Source organism: Phymastichus coffea, unplaced genomic scaffold (assembly GCF_024137745.1).
Source record: "Phymastichus coffea isolate CEN01 unplaced genomic scaffold, Cenicafe_Pcof_1.1 PCOF00031, whole genome shotgun sequence".
Taxonomy (NCBI): domain Eukaryota; kingdom Metazoa; phylum Arthropoda; class Insecta; order Hymenoptera; family Eulophidae; genus Phymastichus; species Phymastichus coffea.
In genome coordinates this window covers 154,352-172,531 of record NW_026706842.1, presented here as the reverse complement: position 1 = coordinate 172,531, position 18,180 = coordinate 154,352, and the positions used below count along the sequence as shown (strand labels likewise).

The following is an 18,180-nucleotide window of genomic DNA, read 5'->3' as shown; positions in this document are numbered from 1 at the left end:
TCCCTTAACATTATCGCCGGAGCATATCGTCGAGTGCCGTGCTTGTGGCTCACGCGAAGTTATGTCGTGCGAAGACGTACATACATATGCATGGTGTGCACTGTATAAAACAATCGTGCATACAACTATATCTCCCGAGGTTCGGGAGAGACGGAGCCGACGAATCTCACTCGAGTGCTGACGTCGATCTACCCAATGTTGCGAATGCAACCAGCACAGCCCTCTCGTTTGTTCTTCTCGCATCACGGCGTGCAAAACGCCAAACGACCATAACTGATCAATTAAGTTATTCTCGGACAATACGCTCGCGTTATTTTCCCTCGGACTTCGAGGACTTACTTGACAAAGTCAAGTAAAGCTGTTAGACCGACATTTTTGCGATTCACCATGGAAAACCGTTCCAGTTTGAGTCGATGGTGTGTAACACAAGTCTCAGTATCTCTGGATGAAATCAAGGGAATAAAGTCCTCGACAAATCGCACACCGAACATTATACTCGAGCCGCCGTACATTGCGATTTCACGATCGAAATGAAAAAATCTGTCTTCGTTTGAACGCAATGTTAAACTATAAGACACTGGCATTTAAATATTCAAGCAGTATATTCAAAAATTTATGAAAATTACAATGCTCATAATTTTTTTGATGTATTGCGTAAAGTCCAAAGTAATGAAATAAGTCATGATGAGATCATTTTTGCTCTCCTTCGTGTGAGAGAGCCACTCGCTGGTAAGACACTTGTTTTCAAATTGGGAGGTGGTCGTGGTCAGTGTTACAATTGTGTACAATTGTTAAATAATTATTAGCACTTGCCAATATAAAAATATAAAAATTAATCCCAGTCAGACATCATAGTCGGGTTTTTAATTTTTTTCTGAAGAAACGGCCCGACTGAACGCTTCCAAAACTAGTCGTACTTCTGAAAGCAAACATTATAGATAGTGATCGTTTTAAGCAACTAATTTTAAGTTTTGTCATTAGTAGCAAGTTACAACAGTATCTTCATTGATTATATACTTATAAACGTGAATAACAGGACTTAACATAAGTGTTTCATTTACTTTCTTATTACAATTCTTTAATCCGAATCTAATTTATTAGATTTCCAATAAAATATTTTGTATGAAACATCTTGTATCTTTAATTTAAGCCTTTATATTTCTCAGTTATGCATTAAAAACAGTATTAGTTGCAAATTAAAAGCTTAAATCGTGAAACGTGCCTTAAAGTTTACCTGAAAATAATCATTGCCGGTAACATTAAATATAAGTACATTAAAAACAGTTAAAATAAATTTCATAAAATGAGATAAAATAAGATATGTATTCGATGACTATTGGCTCTTTTATATTTGGAAAATTTCAGTAGTTCTGGTTTGAATTTAAAAAATATGATTATTGTTTATTGCGTGGAGAATTCATTTGAAAAAGGAATAATGGAAAATTAAACAAAATACCTTGATCTTCGAATGTTTTCAAAATCAAATTTTATGCACTCAGTACAAGGTAATCCATTACTTTATGTGGCTATACTTCCACACTTTCATTTTACCAATTCAATCAATACCCATTATTTTTCTATTAATCAAACTGTATGAAACTAATAAAAATACAAAAGCTGCAGAAATCGGCTTGGAAAATAACACATGCATAATCATTTCATTGTGAAATAAGTCATGTCATTGTGAAATTTATAAAATCCTGAATGATTTTATTCTGGATAAAAAGTTTACTTTTGTCAGTTTTTCTAATGCAAAATCAGTATTTCTTATCTCGTATTTTTAAGTAAAGATTTGAAAACCTTTGTTTTTCATTGATAAAGTATTATCATATTCTTGAGCTGTTCACAAGGTTGACGAATTTAAATAATCTAAAACATTTGTATGATTACTGTAGACATCTTTTATTGGTTTAATATAAAATTATAAAATTATAATTAATAAAACATGCCGCTGATAAACCATTTACAACGTAGAATCTGTATAAATGAATTCATTTGAGTAAAAAAAATTTTTAAACAATAAAATATATAATTTGAAATTTGTTTTAAAATAATATATACTTATGTACATTTTCATAAATTTGATTGAAAGAATAATGAAAACTGATGATTATATAACATGCATTTAAAGATAATCCACACATTACATACATCTTACATTTAAATATGAGTGTAAACGTAAGAAGATCTTATCTAAGCATTCATTTTTCAATCATTAAATATTGGAGTTACTCTCATGAGTAGTAAACTGACTGCATTTAAAAAAAATAGTCAATACACATAACGCTTTTATAAATACACAAAAGAGGCCTTGCAAGATTGTATTAAATTTGTCAGTATGATCCGACTTTGACTGATCAAACTCGCATCTTACTCATAACATACTTTACGTGAATCATAAATATCTATAATATTTAGCGATCGATATCACTTAACTACGCACATATATTTAAGGATAAATTAGTTTATATACATTTTCATGGTTTATAAAATTACTCGCATAACCGAGTATTCAAATTCAATCATGCTTATATGTTTAATACGAGTTGAGATTACGCTCATAGAGTATACATAGTTCATGCAATCTATAATTTGGATATTTTGAATCATGCAAGCTATAACGATGTCGTGTATTTGCACTTGTCGTAGAACTTGCACAAAGTATACAATACTATTTTCTATTTTGTTGAAATGATATTAATAAATTACAAAAGTTTTATGTTGTTATTTCTGTTGTTTTTAATAACCATGAATACTTTCATAAAAGTATAAGTAGGTGAATATTTCGAAGTTTATAATACAAATTAGCAAATCACAAAAAAACTAAGTATATCAGATTTCTTATAAAAAAAATGTGTATATGCATAATTTTGAATGTTGAGAAAGAGAGATTTTAATCCATAGTTGAGTATTTGTTCAATATAGAAAAGAACCATTATCTTGGCACCGCAAATTGATTCATTAATGGCAAGTACCAATAACAATATAAAAAGATGTGATAACTCGGTTACAGTAACAATGTGCTCAAAATGTAAATTCATTGTTCATCATACATAATGACTTATTACATAATTATCTCATTACTTCGTAAGTCTAGAATAACGAGCTTCCTGGCTATACATTTGTTTTATTATTATCATAGTATGATTTGATAATTATTCATATATAAGTCATTCATGCACTTGCAACATCATCGTGACTCATCTATTAAATTTAAAAAATGTAAGTCTATGGTGTTAGTTTTTTCTCCTAGCCTAGTGTAATGATCAAAATGCAATAATATCATTAAAATTCGATATTTGTTAATAATATGATAAACCGTCACGATTGTAAATCGAAACGTATCTCACTGAGATGATGGTAAGAAATTATGATTTTTTAAATGGTTAGACGACCTTGAGCATCAATAAATCACAGCATTTGGAAGGATAATTGCGAATACCGCTCTGAAATCCTTTCTATTATTATTCGCACCGATACGCCTTTAAAATTTTTTTTCTTCGTTGGCAAACGGAATGTTCTCTAAACATTTTGTTTTCAACAACTTATAACAGAACAAATTTTCGAATTATAAAATGAGTATCTTGGAAAATGAATTTTTTGATTAGGTACCTATTCCGACTAGGTTCAACGTGTCTTGCCTTCGATTACATGCACAAGATTTATTCTGGTGGATTCTCTGTAATATTTGCACTTTCTTCACTGATAGTTGTTAAATATCGGTTATTGTCCTGGGAGTCTTGGTCGTTATTCAAATCTAATCCAAGGCTCCTTTCAAGATTTTGTCGGGCCTGCTCCATTCTCTGGCGATTTTCAAGTATATCTTTGTGTTGATCAGCATTGATAAAATGTTTTTCATATCCGCCATACAAATCCTTATCCAACCCATTCCAATATCGACCAATTGTTGGGGATGCATCCGGTGAGCTATCAGAGAAGTCCCCTAGTGCTCCAAACATTGGAGAATTAGTTGGGTATGATAATGCTGGATACGTGATCGACCCAGACGAACCAAAATTTGGCAAAAACATCTTGTGATACTGATTATAACACGAGCCATCCTAAAGCACAGTTTCCAATATTAAATGGCGGATTTCAGATAGTATTTGTTAATGTTAAATTAATTTATCCAACATACCATGTTATAATGAGAAGTAAGAGCTACCTCAGATGGCCTTGATTTTACTCTACTTGGCTGAAAGACGCAAAGAAGTATCCAAGTTGGCACAAAATATTTTAGAATCACGAGGATCGCTAATATTGAGCTGTAGTACAATTCTGCATGATTGTAAATTCCACTGCAACCGCTTTCGTCTTTTCCGACTGTATAAATGAATCAAATTATTAATGAATAAACAAAATTACAATAACTGTCTATATAAGTTATTGTCATTTACTTAGGACCATAACTGCATCAAATACCACCGAAACTGCAGCCGAAATTTCGTAGACTGCAGTTACAAGCCATAAATCTCTCGTTTGAGATGAAGTTGCAGGCATCATCAGAGCTGATATAACTAACTGTCTATTGCTATGTGTAACATATAGAGCAATAATTGCAAACAGTTGGACTGCAATGAAATCTGCACTCGACAGCATCAGCCAGTAAGGTTCTACAAAACAAATAAGTATATAGTATATTTTTTAAATAACTTTAATAAACTATATAATTTACTTTTTGAATAAACTGTTTGTAAAGATTCTATTGATAAGTTTCATTTAAAATTAAATTACATTACACAATCAAAATTAAGATTAATTTATTTGAAATAGTTATGCACTACATACTAAAACATTCTGTCCAAGTTCCACTGATGTCAACCATACCCATCAAAACTACTGTTATGTAGTAGAGAGTATATAAACAAAGAATTGGATTGATCACATGTTGTACAATGTCATCTCTGTGTCGAGATCGTGCAGCTGTTGACCAATGTAGATGGCAAATTAAAATGAATTGGTAAAGTTTGAAGAAATTTGTGGCAAAATGCAGTTGTGGATATCGAACTCCAAATATAAAACTAGCTCCACTGTAAATAGAAAAAATAGTTAGTTTTAAATGATTTATATGAAATTCTAACAATATATAACATACTATAAATAAATAATATAATTAGGTAAGCAGGACAATATACTGGAAATCCACACTTAAAGTCTTATAGCTAAAGTGAACTAAATTGATATCAGGTGATTCTAATGAGCTTAGAAAAAAAAACAATTTCAAGTGTCATAGAACTAGTGTATGTATGGCTTCAATGTATCTAGCACACATATTTCAGAACTCTACATTTTCCACTAATTTAATTTAATATTTAAATATAATCATTTCTTTGTTACAAGACACTTTAGAGAACTTGCAATAATAGCACTTAGTAGACTACAATCAATACTCTTGCAAAAAATAGTAGAATTAAAAAATAATGTGTGTAATATAAATGATTGTAAAAACATACCTTACGATACATTGAACAGCAGAAATGTAAAATATGGCATAGTGATGCATCTGCGAGTGTTTGTAACTGTGATACTTGATTATCTTGACAACTACAAAAAACAGTGTTATGACACTGAGTATAACTAATAGGCTGATTCGACCACATGCTATTCCGTCATATAAATCCAAACATCCTTTATTTAGAGCATCCAGTGTGTGATTGTCAAATCTCCGATTCCAACCCATCTTTCTAGTTTTCTTTTATTTCTAGTAAGTTTGATCTTCTAATTATCTGAAAAAGTGGAATATCATTAAATGAAAATGTATGTTATATTGTAAATAGAAGTAAATAATTAACTATGAATAACTAACTACTAAACTACGTAATTCAATATCAATTTAGAATCGAGTACAACAATATTTTTCAATGATAACTAACATTTGATAAGCTTCAAAAACAAAATTTAATGATATTGTAATGGCTGTTCTAATTTTATAATGGTATTTATTGTAATTAAAAATTAATGTCGTAATGATTACGCGTGATAAGTCAAGGAATATTTCAAATCAACGTAAATAAATAACATAAGACTTTTTTTAAATGAGGTATAATGTTGCCATATAATAATTATCAAATGCGACTACATTTATCTCCTGCAGAATCAAACCAAATTGTTATTTGTTAGAAGCTTTCAAAATAAAGTCAACAAAGTCATGTTCAAACAAATATAAGAGCACCTATTCTTCAAGAATTGCCGCAATGCGAAGCAACGCTCATACCGACAAAGGGCGCACCTGCGACCTCACACGCCCATTTCCTACGATCCTATCCAGGTACTAACTTAAAAAGTGTGAAAGGCACTCAAGCTATATTTATCGGCCCTACATGTATACATAAGAGCGAGAGATCAGAAATTATTACATGCACAAGGCCTCGCGTATCTCGCATAAAGAGCGTTAACGCGAGAGAAGAAAAAGAAACAAAACGGGAGGGCCAATAACCTTTCACGCGCCTACCCACTGAATCAACTCGACCAAAAGTATAACAGTACGGCTCGGTCCAGTCATTTAATTACCGAGAATGCACGCGTGATGTATAGATCATTGTGAAACGCGAGAACTATAATTACTAAAACAGAAAGCAACTTAGCTTTCTTTGTATACAAACGAGACGCACAGATCCAGAAGAGTGCGGGCTACACGCACGCATACGCATATGCATATCGTAAGGGCTTGGCTCACCTTCTTCTTTGGCTGGGGGAGCGGCGAAGCTGCTGCTCGCCGCCGATAAGCTGCTACGCATTCTCTGCGACGCTCACTATCGTCGTCGGCGCATTTTCTCCAGGAACGCACAAACAACAACGCGCACTTCAAGACGTAGACGCGTATAGCTTATATACGCTTTTACTAAGCCTGACTCCGTTTTTTTTTCTTCTGCTGCTGCTACTCACTGCTGCCAATGCTGCCGCGGCAGAGTATAAGAGAAAAGGGAGGGAACGCCTCGACAATGCAACCTCACGCCGCAGCGCACCGACTGACTCTCTCGCTCTCGTTCGCTTGTTCGCTGCTTCGAAACGAGGGGGACGACACAGCCCGAGTGACGTCAGCCGAACACTGGCGGAACTGCACGAAGCTTCGCGCTCCAGCTCGAGTGAATATAATGCAGTAGCATTCACAGCGCTTTTCGCAATTTTCTCACAAAAATACGCAACGCCGAAAGATGAACTGACGTGCTTATGTAATTTAGATCATTCTCACGTCTGCAACCTTGGCCTTCGCGCAAGTGCATTGTAAAGTTTAACAAAAGAATATGTGGTTCTCAGTTATCACAAGGCTAGCGGGAAATTCGAATTTGACTTTTTTTCAGAGAGAAAAAAATTTAACTGTTTAACTTATTAGATACCTTTTCACGTTAAAATTATGCTAGGTTACACAAGATTTGAAATTAATTGAATCATTAGGAAAGTGAAACTAAAGAGAAATCTGGGTATTATGATTTTCCTGTTACAATGAATATTTAAACGGTTTTTATCAAAGACGCAGACAACGTGAGTTCTAAGAATGTACACAAGAGACGCATAAATATACTCTTGTATGTATATTGCGTAACGCCTTCTGGTCGTTATATCTAAATTTCGTAACTTCGGTACCTCTGATATTTTGTTTCGAATTTTGAAGCCAAAATTTAAGATTGTAGTGCAGCCAAAGTTTAACTTTAAACATAATCTATTCTTGGCATTCATTGATGAATAATAAAATTACATTCTACTAAAAATTCGATGTTTCTAAAAAAAATTATTATTCCGTCAAACGGATTCAATGAAAAATATGCCGTGAATATATTGAGACTGAAGTTGAATAAAGCGACAGCCATGTAGTTGAGTAGAGCCGGTAACGTTAAAGAGCAATACGGAACAAATAGCGATATAGAAACGATCGATTGCAATTTTAAAGGACTGACTTTAATGGAAGGAAGAGACTTTAATCTATCGGAAGGTAGATACATGAACGAGGATGACAATGGTAGGCAGCATCGATAAACTGAATAAGTATCGCGACGCTCGTATGCGTACATACGTATACTGCGCGCCATTGGAACTAGCATGAGCTGACGTCGGCTGTACAAGCTCTGAAAATTTAATGAACTCACGGGGACGCCGACGGCTATTTCCGTAGGGCATAATAATCGGTCAAATTGTCAAGCGCGCATATACACGTGCTTTTACCGCGAGGCTTGATTCCTTGGCTCGAAATAGACTTGTTAATCTTTTTTTAGATTGCTTTGTATTTATATAGGCTACGCTATCCGTAATAACTATATTGTCCGCGAATCGGCCACGATCACCTGTGTTTTTCCAAGCTCTTTCGCGATTTCATCGACGTTTCTTTTTTTATTCCTTTTCACTGGGAACTCGTGTTACACGTGGAAACGATTCTATTTTGCTCACGCGTAAAAGCTGAAAATCGAATTTTATCGTGCCAACATCTAGGAACGCAATTTCAAACTATTTAGAAAGTTCTTTTTTTTTTCTCTCTCGAGACTGTTTCGGTGAAAAGCGCTTTCAAGTCAAGTATAGTGCAATGGGGACTTTCTCTAATAGCTGAAATTTCAATGAATGATAATTTATCGATTGGAACATATTGTCCTACATGTATGCAGTGCACATTGAGGCACACGCGATATGCAGCGATAAGATGATTCGATTGGCTATTTATAATGAACGTACACGAGACATTTTTTTATCCTATTACTACGAACTCACGGAAATGCTGTTTTTTAAATCTCGTTATGCGAAAATCTATGCAACTGTTATTCATAGTTACAAAGAAAAGAAATAGTCAACGATTTTTTGAACTTTGAGTACAGCAATGAGATTTCGTTGGCAACGTGCAACCTGCAAAACCTAGGCTATTGTATATCTGAACGATATTTTTTCCTAACTTTGACAACTGATGACATCGCTTTATCGTTATATTGCCCGTCATTACTTAGCCATCAATTATACGTTTGTTTCATAAAATTGCAAAGTACTTGTTGCTAGACGATCGTCGTGTATAGCCTCGAGCTAAACTGTACAATATTTTTCATTCTGTCGATATCTTATTCACATTCAAACGATGAACTCGTGCGTGGCTGGTTTTGTAATTACTTTGAGATTTGACTAACAAGAATGAAAGAAATAAAAAAGCATTATTCGATACTCTTTTTACATTCTATACTTTACAATTAAACTTAACTTATTTATTCTTAAAAAAATGTTATGACAGTAATAGCAACTTACAATCAGTACATAGGTATAGATATTTGAGACTAACTATATAATGGATACCTTATATGAAAGTATAAGTTATTTGAATTTGAATATATCAATAGATATAGATTATTTGATTGAAATTACAATGTATAATTACGCTAATTTATGTTCAAGTCACAAATCACACGGACATCGTTTTTTACCGTCGTCTCACGGTTGACGAGCGATATAATAGATCATAAATGGGTATAATAGCTCGTCGTATCGATGCGAACGAACGAATGTTCAAGGTTCGTTAGCGTCTAGTGACATTCTGGACGGTCGACGTTCTGTGGCCAGTCGCAAATGAATTTCTCGGGGCTATAGACAAGACCGTCGCGGCACTGGAACTTCAATGGCTTTCCGTATACGCATCTGTAATACTGCAACAAAGCGGAAGCAAAATCATTATTTACAATGACGTTGCCTGCATTATAAATTGTAACGGCCGTGTAGTTTATTGTTTCAAGAGCTATGAGCTTTGTACGCCTGTTTAATATTTATTTTGCGCGAGTTTGCAAGGACAGCGTTCGAAAGATAAATATTTTAATAGGCTTTCAGCTGCACTGCGTCGCCGTATGTAGACCAAAAAATCCAAGCCTTTCGTCGGAAATAACACGTGCTACAAGTCAATTACGTTGACTCGATTACCGGAGAAGGTAGATAAAAAGAGCCGACAGCTCTCTTGAATCGATCGATTGATCCGAGAGCTTGCGCACGACAAGAAATTGCATTTGAATGCTAAGGACAATCGATAAGAGAGCGAAACGTCCTCGAAATGAAAATGCGCGATAAGTTTGTCACGCTTACGTTCCAGCCGATTAAAAGTCAGTCAGATTTTGCAGCACAAGCAAGAGTGGAGAAGAGAGGAAAACGTCATCGTACCACAGCGCAATCCTTGGCAGGCATGAAGTCCTGGTCGGCGCACTTGATCTCGTTGTCGCTCTCGTCGATCTCTTCGGTTGGCTTCGCCGGGGCCGGCGTCGTCGGCCTGTAAGTTGGACGCGGTACTGGCTGGGTCGGCCGGTGCGGTCGAGTTGGCCGAGTGGTCTCCTCGGTTTCGCGAGTCGGCGTCGTGTAGATAGCCTCCGACGAGTCGGGTGTCGTACTCTTTGGTCGCGACCACTCGGGCTGCGTGAATGCAACAGCGAAACAACGTCATTATCGATCCGCGCCGGGTTTTCGCGGACGCGCGTATATCGTTCAGAGGCGCGAGACTCACCCTCGGGGTGGTGCTGCGCTGCGGCTCGGGGACGCTGTAATCGCGCATGTTCTCGTAGAGAATGAGAGACAGGTCGTTCTTCCTGCCGCAAATGCCGCGGAAGTCGTCCATATCGATCGCCCAGGTCATGGCGCCAGCGTACCCTTTAGACTTGATCCAATCCATCTTGATTTGCACGCTCTCCGGGTCTTCGTAGCCTACCCACTGCGTGCCTGCGTATCGAGGACCGAAAGACAAATGAGCGCCGAGGAGTCGGAAGAATGTCGCATAAATGCATATGAATTGTTCTGCAACGCGCGTCCTTTCACTTTCCGTTCCTCTGCGCGGCCAATGTACGCCGAATCGCGCACGCTTGGGTTCAAACTTTGAACCTCCACCAATGGACCGCGTGTCGACACAAGTCAAAGAGAATACAAGAAGTTTCTGTCAATAAGAAGAGCCAGCGAGAGGAGCAGCGAGACAGAAAATAGCATTCCAAAAGCCTGACTAGCCCGTTTTCGTTTACATTTCCTCCCTCCGCGCGGAATGCAATCTTCCCGCTTTTAAAACTCACTTTGCGCGCGCGCTCCTCGAGAGGTATCTTCCTCGCGTTCTTCTTTTCCTGCTTTCGTGAGTTCTCGCTTATTCAAATTTCTCGAGAGTTTCGTCCGCATGAAAATTTGCATTCGGAGATAGCTCTCCGCGTGGGCAGAGTATTTTTTATTCGTCTCGTTCGCGGGATAGGTATGTACCGTTTTTGTCCGGTTCGCAATTCCATTCAGACGCGAGTTCGATAAGTGCAACTGTATACAATGACATCGGCGCTCACCCTTGTAGGCGTAAGGAACTTTTCCCTGATCATCCCACTTCTTGGTCCAACCGGAGTCTGGGTCGTTCACTTCGGCGCAGATCTAAAACGAACGAAAGAAAAGTGCATCCTCGAGTTCACGTTTGAGGCGCTGTCGGCATAAATTTAGCAGCAAGATCGCATACCTCGTAGTAAGCTAAGAATCCTTTGGCACCGGTGTATTTACCAGGAGCCCCACCGCCAGCCTCTTTGTTGATGTAAGTTCCTGGATTATAGTTGTTGTTGCTCTGGCTCAGGGTGAAGCTCCTACCGTAAAACGGTATGCCGACGACGAGTTTGTTGGCTGGACAACCGTAATTCTCCCACAACTGAAGGCCATCGTTCTGCAAAGCGAATAAACGAGCCGTCGCAAGAGTATTCGATTGCCGCTGCGTGCTTACGTACCACGTTGAGTTTTTCGTAAGCCCACTGGTCGTGAGGCCTCTTGTACAAGGGGCTGTGCACGTCGGCGAAACCTGCCCAATTACCGCGAAGATCGTACGACATGACGTGAATGGCATCGACATTCCTGGAATTTTTTCATGTGCCATTTGACGCAACGATAAGGCCATTTTATTCGCGAGCATTTATGACTCACTCGCAGAGCTCGGGTACGTGATAGCCCTCGTCGAGACGGAATTTCGCCATCGGCACGGCCATTGTGATTTCCCAGCCGCGACCTTCGCGATCGAATGCTCTTCTCAATTCCTCCGCGAAGTAGAAGAACACGTCCTTGTCGGAAAATTTGCCACCGCGATCGGTAGCTCCTGGATACTCCCAGTCTAGGTCGAATCCGTCGAAGTCATATTTCTTCATGAATTCTGAAAGTTGGTTTGGATGAACGAGGGCATTCAATTGTTTTGTGACAAAGACGAGAGATTGATCGTTAAAAAAACTGTGCATATTGTTAAAAAATTATTTATCAAATCGAGCATCAGCTATTTCTGACCTATTATCGATGCTATGCAATACAAACGGAATCAAACTTCCATACTTACCAACAACGCTTCTGATGAAAGTTTTCCTACGTTCCTTGACAGCAACGAGAGCACTGTACTTACGACCGCCCTCGCCCCATCCGCCAACGGCAACTTCAGTCTTCAAGTTAGGATACTTGCGTTTCAAGCGAGTGAACTTGGCAAATCCACCTTGATCGACATCGAGCTCCGGATCAAGAATCAGAACTTCCCAAGTGACATTGCTCACACCGATGAACGAGTAAATGACGTGAGTGCAAAGATTTGCTGGCACATCATCGATTCCATATTTGCCGATGCCTGGACGGTAGATAGCCCAATTGCTGAAATAGCACACTATTCTTGCGGGCTGCTCTCCTATTTTTCGACAAGTCAACAACTTATTTATTGTTTGGCTTTGAATTTCAACTTTTACTGGTTATTATTTTGCTTAGGTGGACGTGATTTATCTCGATATTCATTTTTTGACCGATAAAATTAAATATGACGCTGTTATATTAATATTTTAAGTAACTTTTCTATTGGTTTGATCGATTGGTCACGTACAAACGTTGGCACGAGTCTTTCTGGTTCGAAGTCATTATGAACTCTACGCAAGTTTTCTTATCTTGGAGAAAAAAAACAGAAACAATTTCCGAAACGCTTACCTACTGAGGTGCTGGCAAACAGTGCTAAAGTAGCACTCAGGGAGACCAGAAGCTTTCCCACTTGGGAGTTCATTGTTCAGACTCTGAAACACACGAAGGATGAATACATTAAAATTTCAATGCCAAAAGAACAGCTAAAGCCCAAACGATAAATCAATACTTGTAAAGACTAAATGCAAATGCAAGTTGGGCGAGTAGAGCCGTCAACTACGGAGTGGCCGCGAATGTAATCAACTGCGCGATATTAATGACGACAAAAATGATGAATCGCGATGACACCTTACCGTGACTTCATCGTGCTCTTATCTATAGCTTTTATCGGAAATTAGCAATTATACGAAGAAGGTGCGATAAGTGATGCAAGCAAGACAGATATGATAAATTGAAAGGGTTCGGACAAAAGACACGGAGCGCGAACCTTTTGTTGGAATGGATTTAGCAGCAAAGGGGTCGAGCGAGCGCGTGGCAGTGCCCGTCGGCGCGCTCGAGACAACTCTGAAGCTTGTAGCTCGCATCCTCGCGAGAGGAAGTCCGAGCTATAAGAACTGCCGGGGCAGAGGCGGTCATTTTTATGGGGGCTGACGAAGTAGGCAAAGGAGGAATGATCTATACGTACACGCACACACCTATAGACCGGTTTTTCTTGAGAGCATTAAAAAGCAGGCATGATCGATGATACCGCCGTTATTCCGAATCGCACCCAGCCAAATGGTAATCTCGCAGCTCTTGTCGTTGATTAGCTGCGCGCCGCAATCACGACGGGTTTTTCGCTTTTTATCGCCTTCATCATTCCGCGAACGTCGTTCCCCCGCCACGGAGAGCTTGGATAAAGCTTCCGAACCATCGTGTATATCCCTTTTTATTAGGCCGATCAACGTGAGTTCCATATACGGAGAGATTGCATTTATTTGTGTGTCTTTGTTGATAAACTTCGAGTGCTAGATATTCCGTTTCATTCTCTTTTTTAAAATAATTTACAATGTCGGCAGATCCACGAGAGAGAAAAGACCTCGTAATTCGGCAATCGCTTTACGTATTTATATGTCTTTGACCGGGGAGAAAAATAATCCGTTAAAATTTACTCGGTCAAAAAAAAAAAGAAACATGTTTTTTGTAATTTGATTTTTTAAATATTCTTTTCAATTTATCGTTCATCGGCTTGAATTTGAGCTCAAGGCCAAGGGATCTGTCCATCCTTGTAGCTATACACGCGTGCATTTCATCGAGCTAATTAGGTTATTGACTCTTGATCGATTCCACTTGATATATGACAATTCTAATAAAAGCTATGTAGCGCGCGTTAATCTAAAATTCAGCGGCTGTTTGCGACGAGGATATATTTGAGATTTATTCATGCAATATAAAGCAAAGTACGGTTTTAATTTTATATGTCGCGATTGCTTTTTAGTATGTCCGATGGAAGACGAAGTATTCAATAGTTTCAATAACTTAGCAGCTTTGTGCAGTTCGTAATACGATTCAGCCTAATCTCAGCAAATAACTGGAAATTTTAAAAAGAACGCACGCAAGCACGAAGCCTGGAGTTGCAAGATCCTCTTTTTGCATTCGACAATGTATATTGTTAATTATCTCCCTATCGCTCGCGAAAACGAATAACCACAATTGCCCATCCAGTTCGAGAAAAAAAAAGGAAGCCACGAGTGTGAAAGACATCGCGTGAGCGCAATCGAGCGACAAGCATTTCCGAGTCTTCGGTTCGACATAATCGGTCGACGGTAGTGCGAGTGCGACAGACAACCACTGCAGAGTCATTTCGTAACGATTTTCGTTCGTACCTCTCTCGCAATCGTGGCTGTGTCAGGCTGCGGGTGGCAATTTTTTGCTTTGGCTTCTTCCTCGCGGATACCAATCATTCGACGGTCATTACGAATCTCGTGACTACCGAAGGATGAAAAGTACATACACCTTAACCTACTTGTCTGTGCAGTTGTTTTGATACTCGCATTTTATACGTCTGATTAGATAATTTCCTCAAACTTCTGCTTCTTTACTAGCTGAGGTGTCGTTAATGATAGTCGTTGGGATTTTCTTTACGTAATTTTCTTGTTTTGTCGATCGTGTCAATACTATAATGGTATTATGTAAGAGGAAAAGCTAATTGAATAATTGTACAAGGGTATATAATAAATTATTCAGTGAATTATTCTGCTTCGGTATTTATCTTTATTGATTCGCAATATCATTTGAATTCGATCCAATTTCATTAACGTATCTTTATTTCATAACGCACATCCATTCGTAAATATTTCTTCGATTTTCAATATCACTGACATTTTATGAAACGCAGTCGATACAAATGCGGGCAGATGACTTTTTTCGAAATTGATAAGGACCGAATCAAATAACTACTTCTGCTCTCGGACCAAACCGGCTAGCCTCTGAAAGTATGTAAAGTATATACATCCGTTGAAGGTGGAATTGATTTCTCGAATCAAAAATACATCAACAAATATTGTATTTGTAAAAAACTGGCAGTGAACAAGTTATTCATAATTGTTCGAAGTACGGGTCTAGAAATTTTGAGAAATGACACGTAATATTGTTGGAAATATGACAGGTTAAATTGGGTTTTGTACTATATAGTGGGCTCAACTGGCCAGACATCGTGCTATTATGATTTTACATAGGCACTTGAAAAGAAAGAAGTATATGACTAAGACATACCACATGTGTATTCTCATGTATTTTGGCCTGTTAAACACGAGTTCAGCGTTAAAATGTCTCTACCGACTTACATTTTTTTTTAATGGCAACATGAAATATAGCCTATTTTTTGTCATGGTGAATTTTTATAGTTTGAAAAATTCAAAAGCTCATTTGATTTAGAATTTGTGTTTAACTGTAGAAATGGATAAAAATATATATTTCAATTTTTTCTTTATGGATAAACTCTTTGTAAAAATATATCAAATTCTATAAAGAAAAAATAAAAAGTTCAAAATGGGCAGTTATGAGTGAAAATTATTAAACAATTATTTTTTAATCGGTTGTAAACACCTTGTACGTATATTTATATCCATTTTTAAAGCTAATTATGAATCCGATGTCACAATTTCCCATTTGGCTTTTGTTCTTTCAAACTGTAAAAATTTACCATAACAAAAAACGAGTTTTTCATATAATACAGTGCAGTTTAAACTTTCAGAACTCCAAAAATATTATACATAAATTTCCCAAAATTTCTAGACACGTACATTCTTTACTGACAGTTTTTCACAATTACTATATTTATTAGTGTGTTTTTAATACGGAAAGTCGGGTAAGTGCTTATATTATGGAGTTAATGCGGAAATGATTATTCGATTCATCCCTTCAATTGAACCAAATGAATAAAAGAATGATTATAAGCGGAGGATTCATTATTCGTGATATATTCTGCTTCTTCCGTGCACGTCTTGCTCGTATAATATCACATGAATGTACTCATCGCTAAACTCCAGCGGTGAATGCAAATGTTCTCGGGCAAGCAAACCTTGCCCTAACTCCCTACTTGCAATTTTTATGTTGAAGCTCTTAAATATACCAAAATTACGTTTCGTTAGTCGAAATAATTAAACGCGCTCTGTTTGCAAGATTTTTCATTTAAAACGCGCGCCGCCTACATTTATCTTGAAGTTTTTACTTATCTCTTTTGAATGCTGCGGACTTTAATGGAAGCAACATTTCTTCTGTGAGTGCTGCCTAATACGAATAGTAATTTCAACCGCTAAATGAAGAGCGAAAGGTATTACACGAAGAAACAGTGCACAAAGAATCGTCTATGGTGAAACTATTCTTGTGAAAACTTTAATATAACGACATCGTTGAGCGTTTTCTTTTAAAGAGAATTTCAAATCACGAACACTAAGTACAAAAGTAAAAGGAAAGAATGCGTGATCCGAGCTCATTTGAAAAAACGTGAACGTATCGTTGACAATCCATAAATACTTCGCAAGCATGAAACAACCGTACGAGACACACGCACAATAGGTATAAATATCTTACCCCGACAAAGACGGCACCCTAATGGTATAGTAGCCTAATTGAAATTCGTAGTGCATCCGTGCGGGTGAGCAGCCTTCGTCATCTCTATTCCATGTGGCTTGCGAATGCGAAATTTTCAAAGTCTACTCTCACTCACAGGCACGACGTCACGAAACAAAGAAAAGATATCGCGCTTGCCTTAATTTTTATTTTATAAGTTTTCGATGACGAATGCTTCCGGCGTTTTCTTCATTTACAATTTCCGAACGTTTAATTTTCATACGTCAATCATACCGCGTACTTTAATGGCGTTGTGCCATGCATTTCGATTCGCTTTTTGCTGTTCTATGATCTGTTAACTTTTCTCAAAACCTAATGTATGAATATATACTGAGCGCATACATTTCACAATATCCGCACAAAAGATTAATATTTAGATTAATAATTAGACGATGGTCGGATGACTGTCCGGCACACTTGAATTTTTATATTGTAACGAATACCAATTGTTTTTTTCCCAAGTGAACGATGACTTATCGTTCAACTTTTTTAAAAGAACAGAATTTTTCGCCGCTGACAAAGAACGTTTTTCGCGAGACAACAGATTGAAGATCTTTTTAAAAGTATTAGATGAGAATTTATAAAAGCACATACAAAGCACTTTAAAGTAATGGTAACATGCAATAAAACGGCTACAGAAAATGATCGACGATAATTTAATTCGAAGCCAATAAAGTTGACGTAAAAAAATTTTTATCATAAACTCACTCACGTATAGTTTTCCAATTTCGAAAAACTTCACAACAAACGAATGACTTTGAAATTCTAAGCTTGGCAAAACTGAAGAAGAGAGAAATAAATGAAGTTGGAAAGAAGCAAAAGACTCACCTTCTAGCGTGACAGGCGGGTGGAAATATCATGGCGCGAGTCGAAGTGTTAGCGACTATATAGCCCGATGGGCCTCATTAGAATTCAGGTGCAGGGACCGGGGCCGCGATTGGCTGGTTCGTCGACCCGCAACGCGCCGCAACAGTGTGTATAGCACTCAACTCCTCTTCTCTCTCTCTCTCTCTCTCTGTCTCTCTCTCTCTCTCTCTTTCTCTCTCTCTTCGGTTGTCAGTTTTTTCTCTTTTGCTCTCCCTCTTCTTCTGCAGCAGTAGCTTGCTGTGCGCATCCGATCAAGCGGATCAAATTTCCTTAGATTCGTTATTAAATAAGAGGATTATCCCACGTAGATGTAATTCTATTGCGAATCTCGTGTGCTTTTTCGTTCAGTTACTTGCGGGATCAACTCGA

The 18,180-nt window shown here is 37.6% G+C and overlaps 2 protein-coding genes across 4 annotated transcripts; both read right to left on the bottom strand.

The window, feature by feature from the left end:
* Window positions 1–1,905: 1,905 nt before the first annotated feature.
* Window positions 1,906–6,977, bottom strand: LOC131663130 (uncharacterized). The gene is made up of 6 exons (XM_058933257.1): window positions 6,677–6,977; window positions 5,454–5,726; window positions 4,789–5,030; window positions 4,398–4,613; window positions 4,139–4,323; window positions 1,906–4,061 (listed from the first exon to the last, which is right to left on the bottom strand). The coding sequence occupies exons 2-6, from the start codon at window positions 5,678–5,680 to the stop codon at window positions 3,663–3,665; spliced, it is 1,269 nt and encodes a 422-aa protein (XP_058789240.1). The 5' UTR covers window positions 5,681–5,726; window positions 6,677–6,977; the 3' UTR covers window positions 1,906–3,662.
* Window positions 6,978–9,141: 2,164 nt separating this feature from the next.
* On the bottom strand, window positions 9,142–16,930 carry LOC131663143 (endochitinase). 3 transcript variants are annotated; one of them, XM_058933301.1, is made up of 10 exons: window positions 16,906–16,930; window positions 12,901–12,983; window positions 12,275–12,610; window positions 11,875–12,097; window positions 11,682–11,805; window positions 11,423–11,620; window positions 11,259–11,340; window positions 10,451–10,662; window positions 10,114–10,359; window positions 9,142–9,611 (listed from the first exon to the last, which is right to left on the bottom strand). In XM_058933301.1, the coding sequence occupies exons 2-10, from the start codon at window positions 12,971–12,973 to the stop codon at window positions 9,492–9,494; spliced, it is 1,614 nt and encodes a 537-aa protein (XP_058789284.1). In that variant the 5' UTR covers window positions 12,974–12,983; window positions 16,906–16,930; the 3' UTR covers window positions 9,142–9,491. The 3 variants fall into 3 exon arrangements, with proteins under 3 accessions (XP_058789284.1, XP_058789285.1, XP_058789283.1); XM_058933302.1 differs by lacking the exon at window positions 16,906–16,930 and adding an exon at window positions 13,319–13,337; XM_058933300.1 differs by lacking the exon at window positions 16,906–16,930 and adding an exon at window positions 13,061–13,179.
* Between the last annotated feature and the right edge of the window lie 1,250 nt (window positions 16,931–18,180).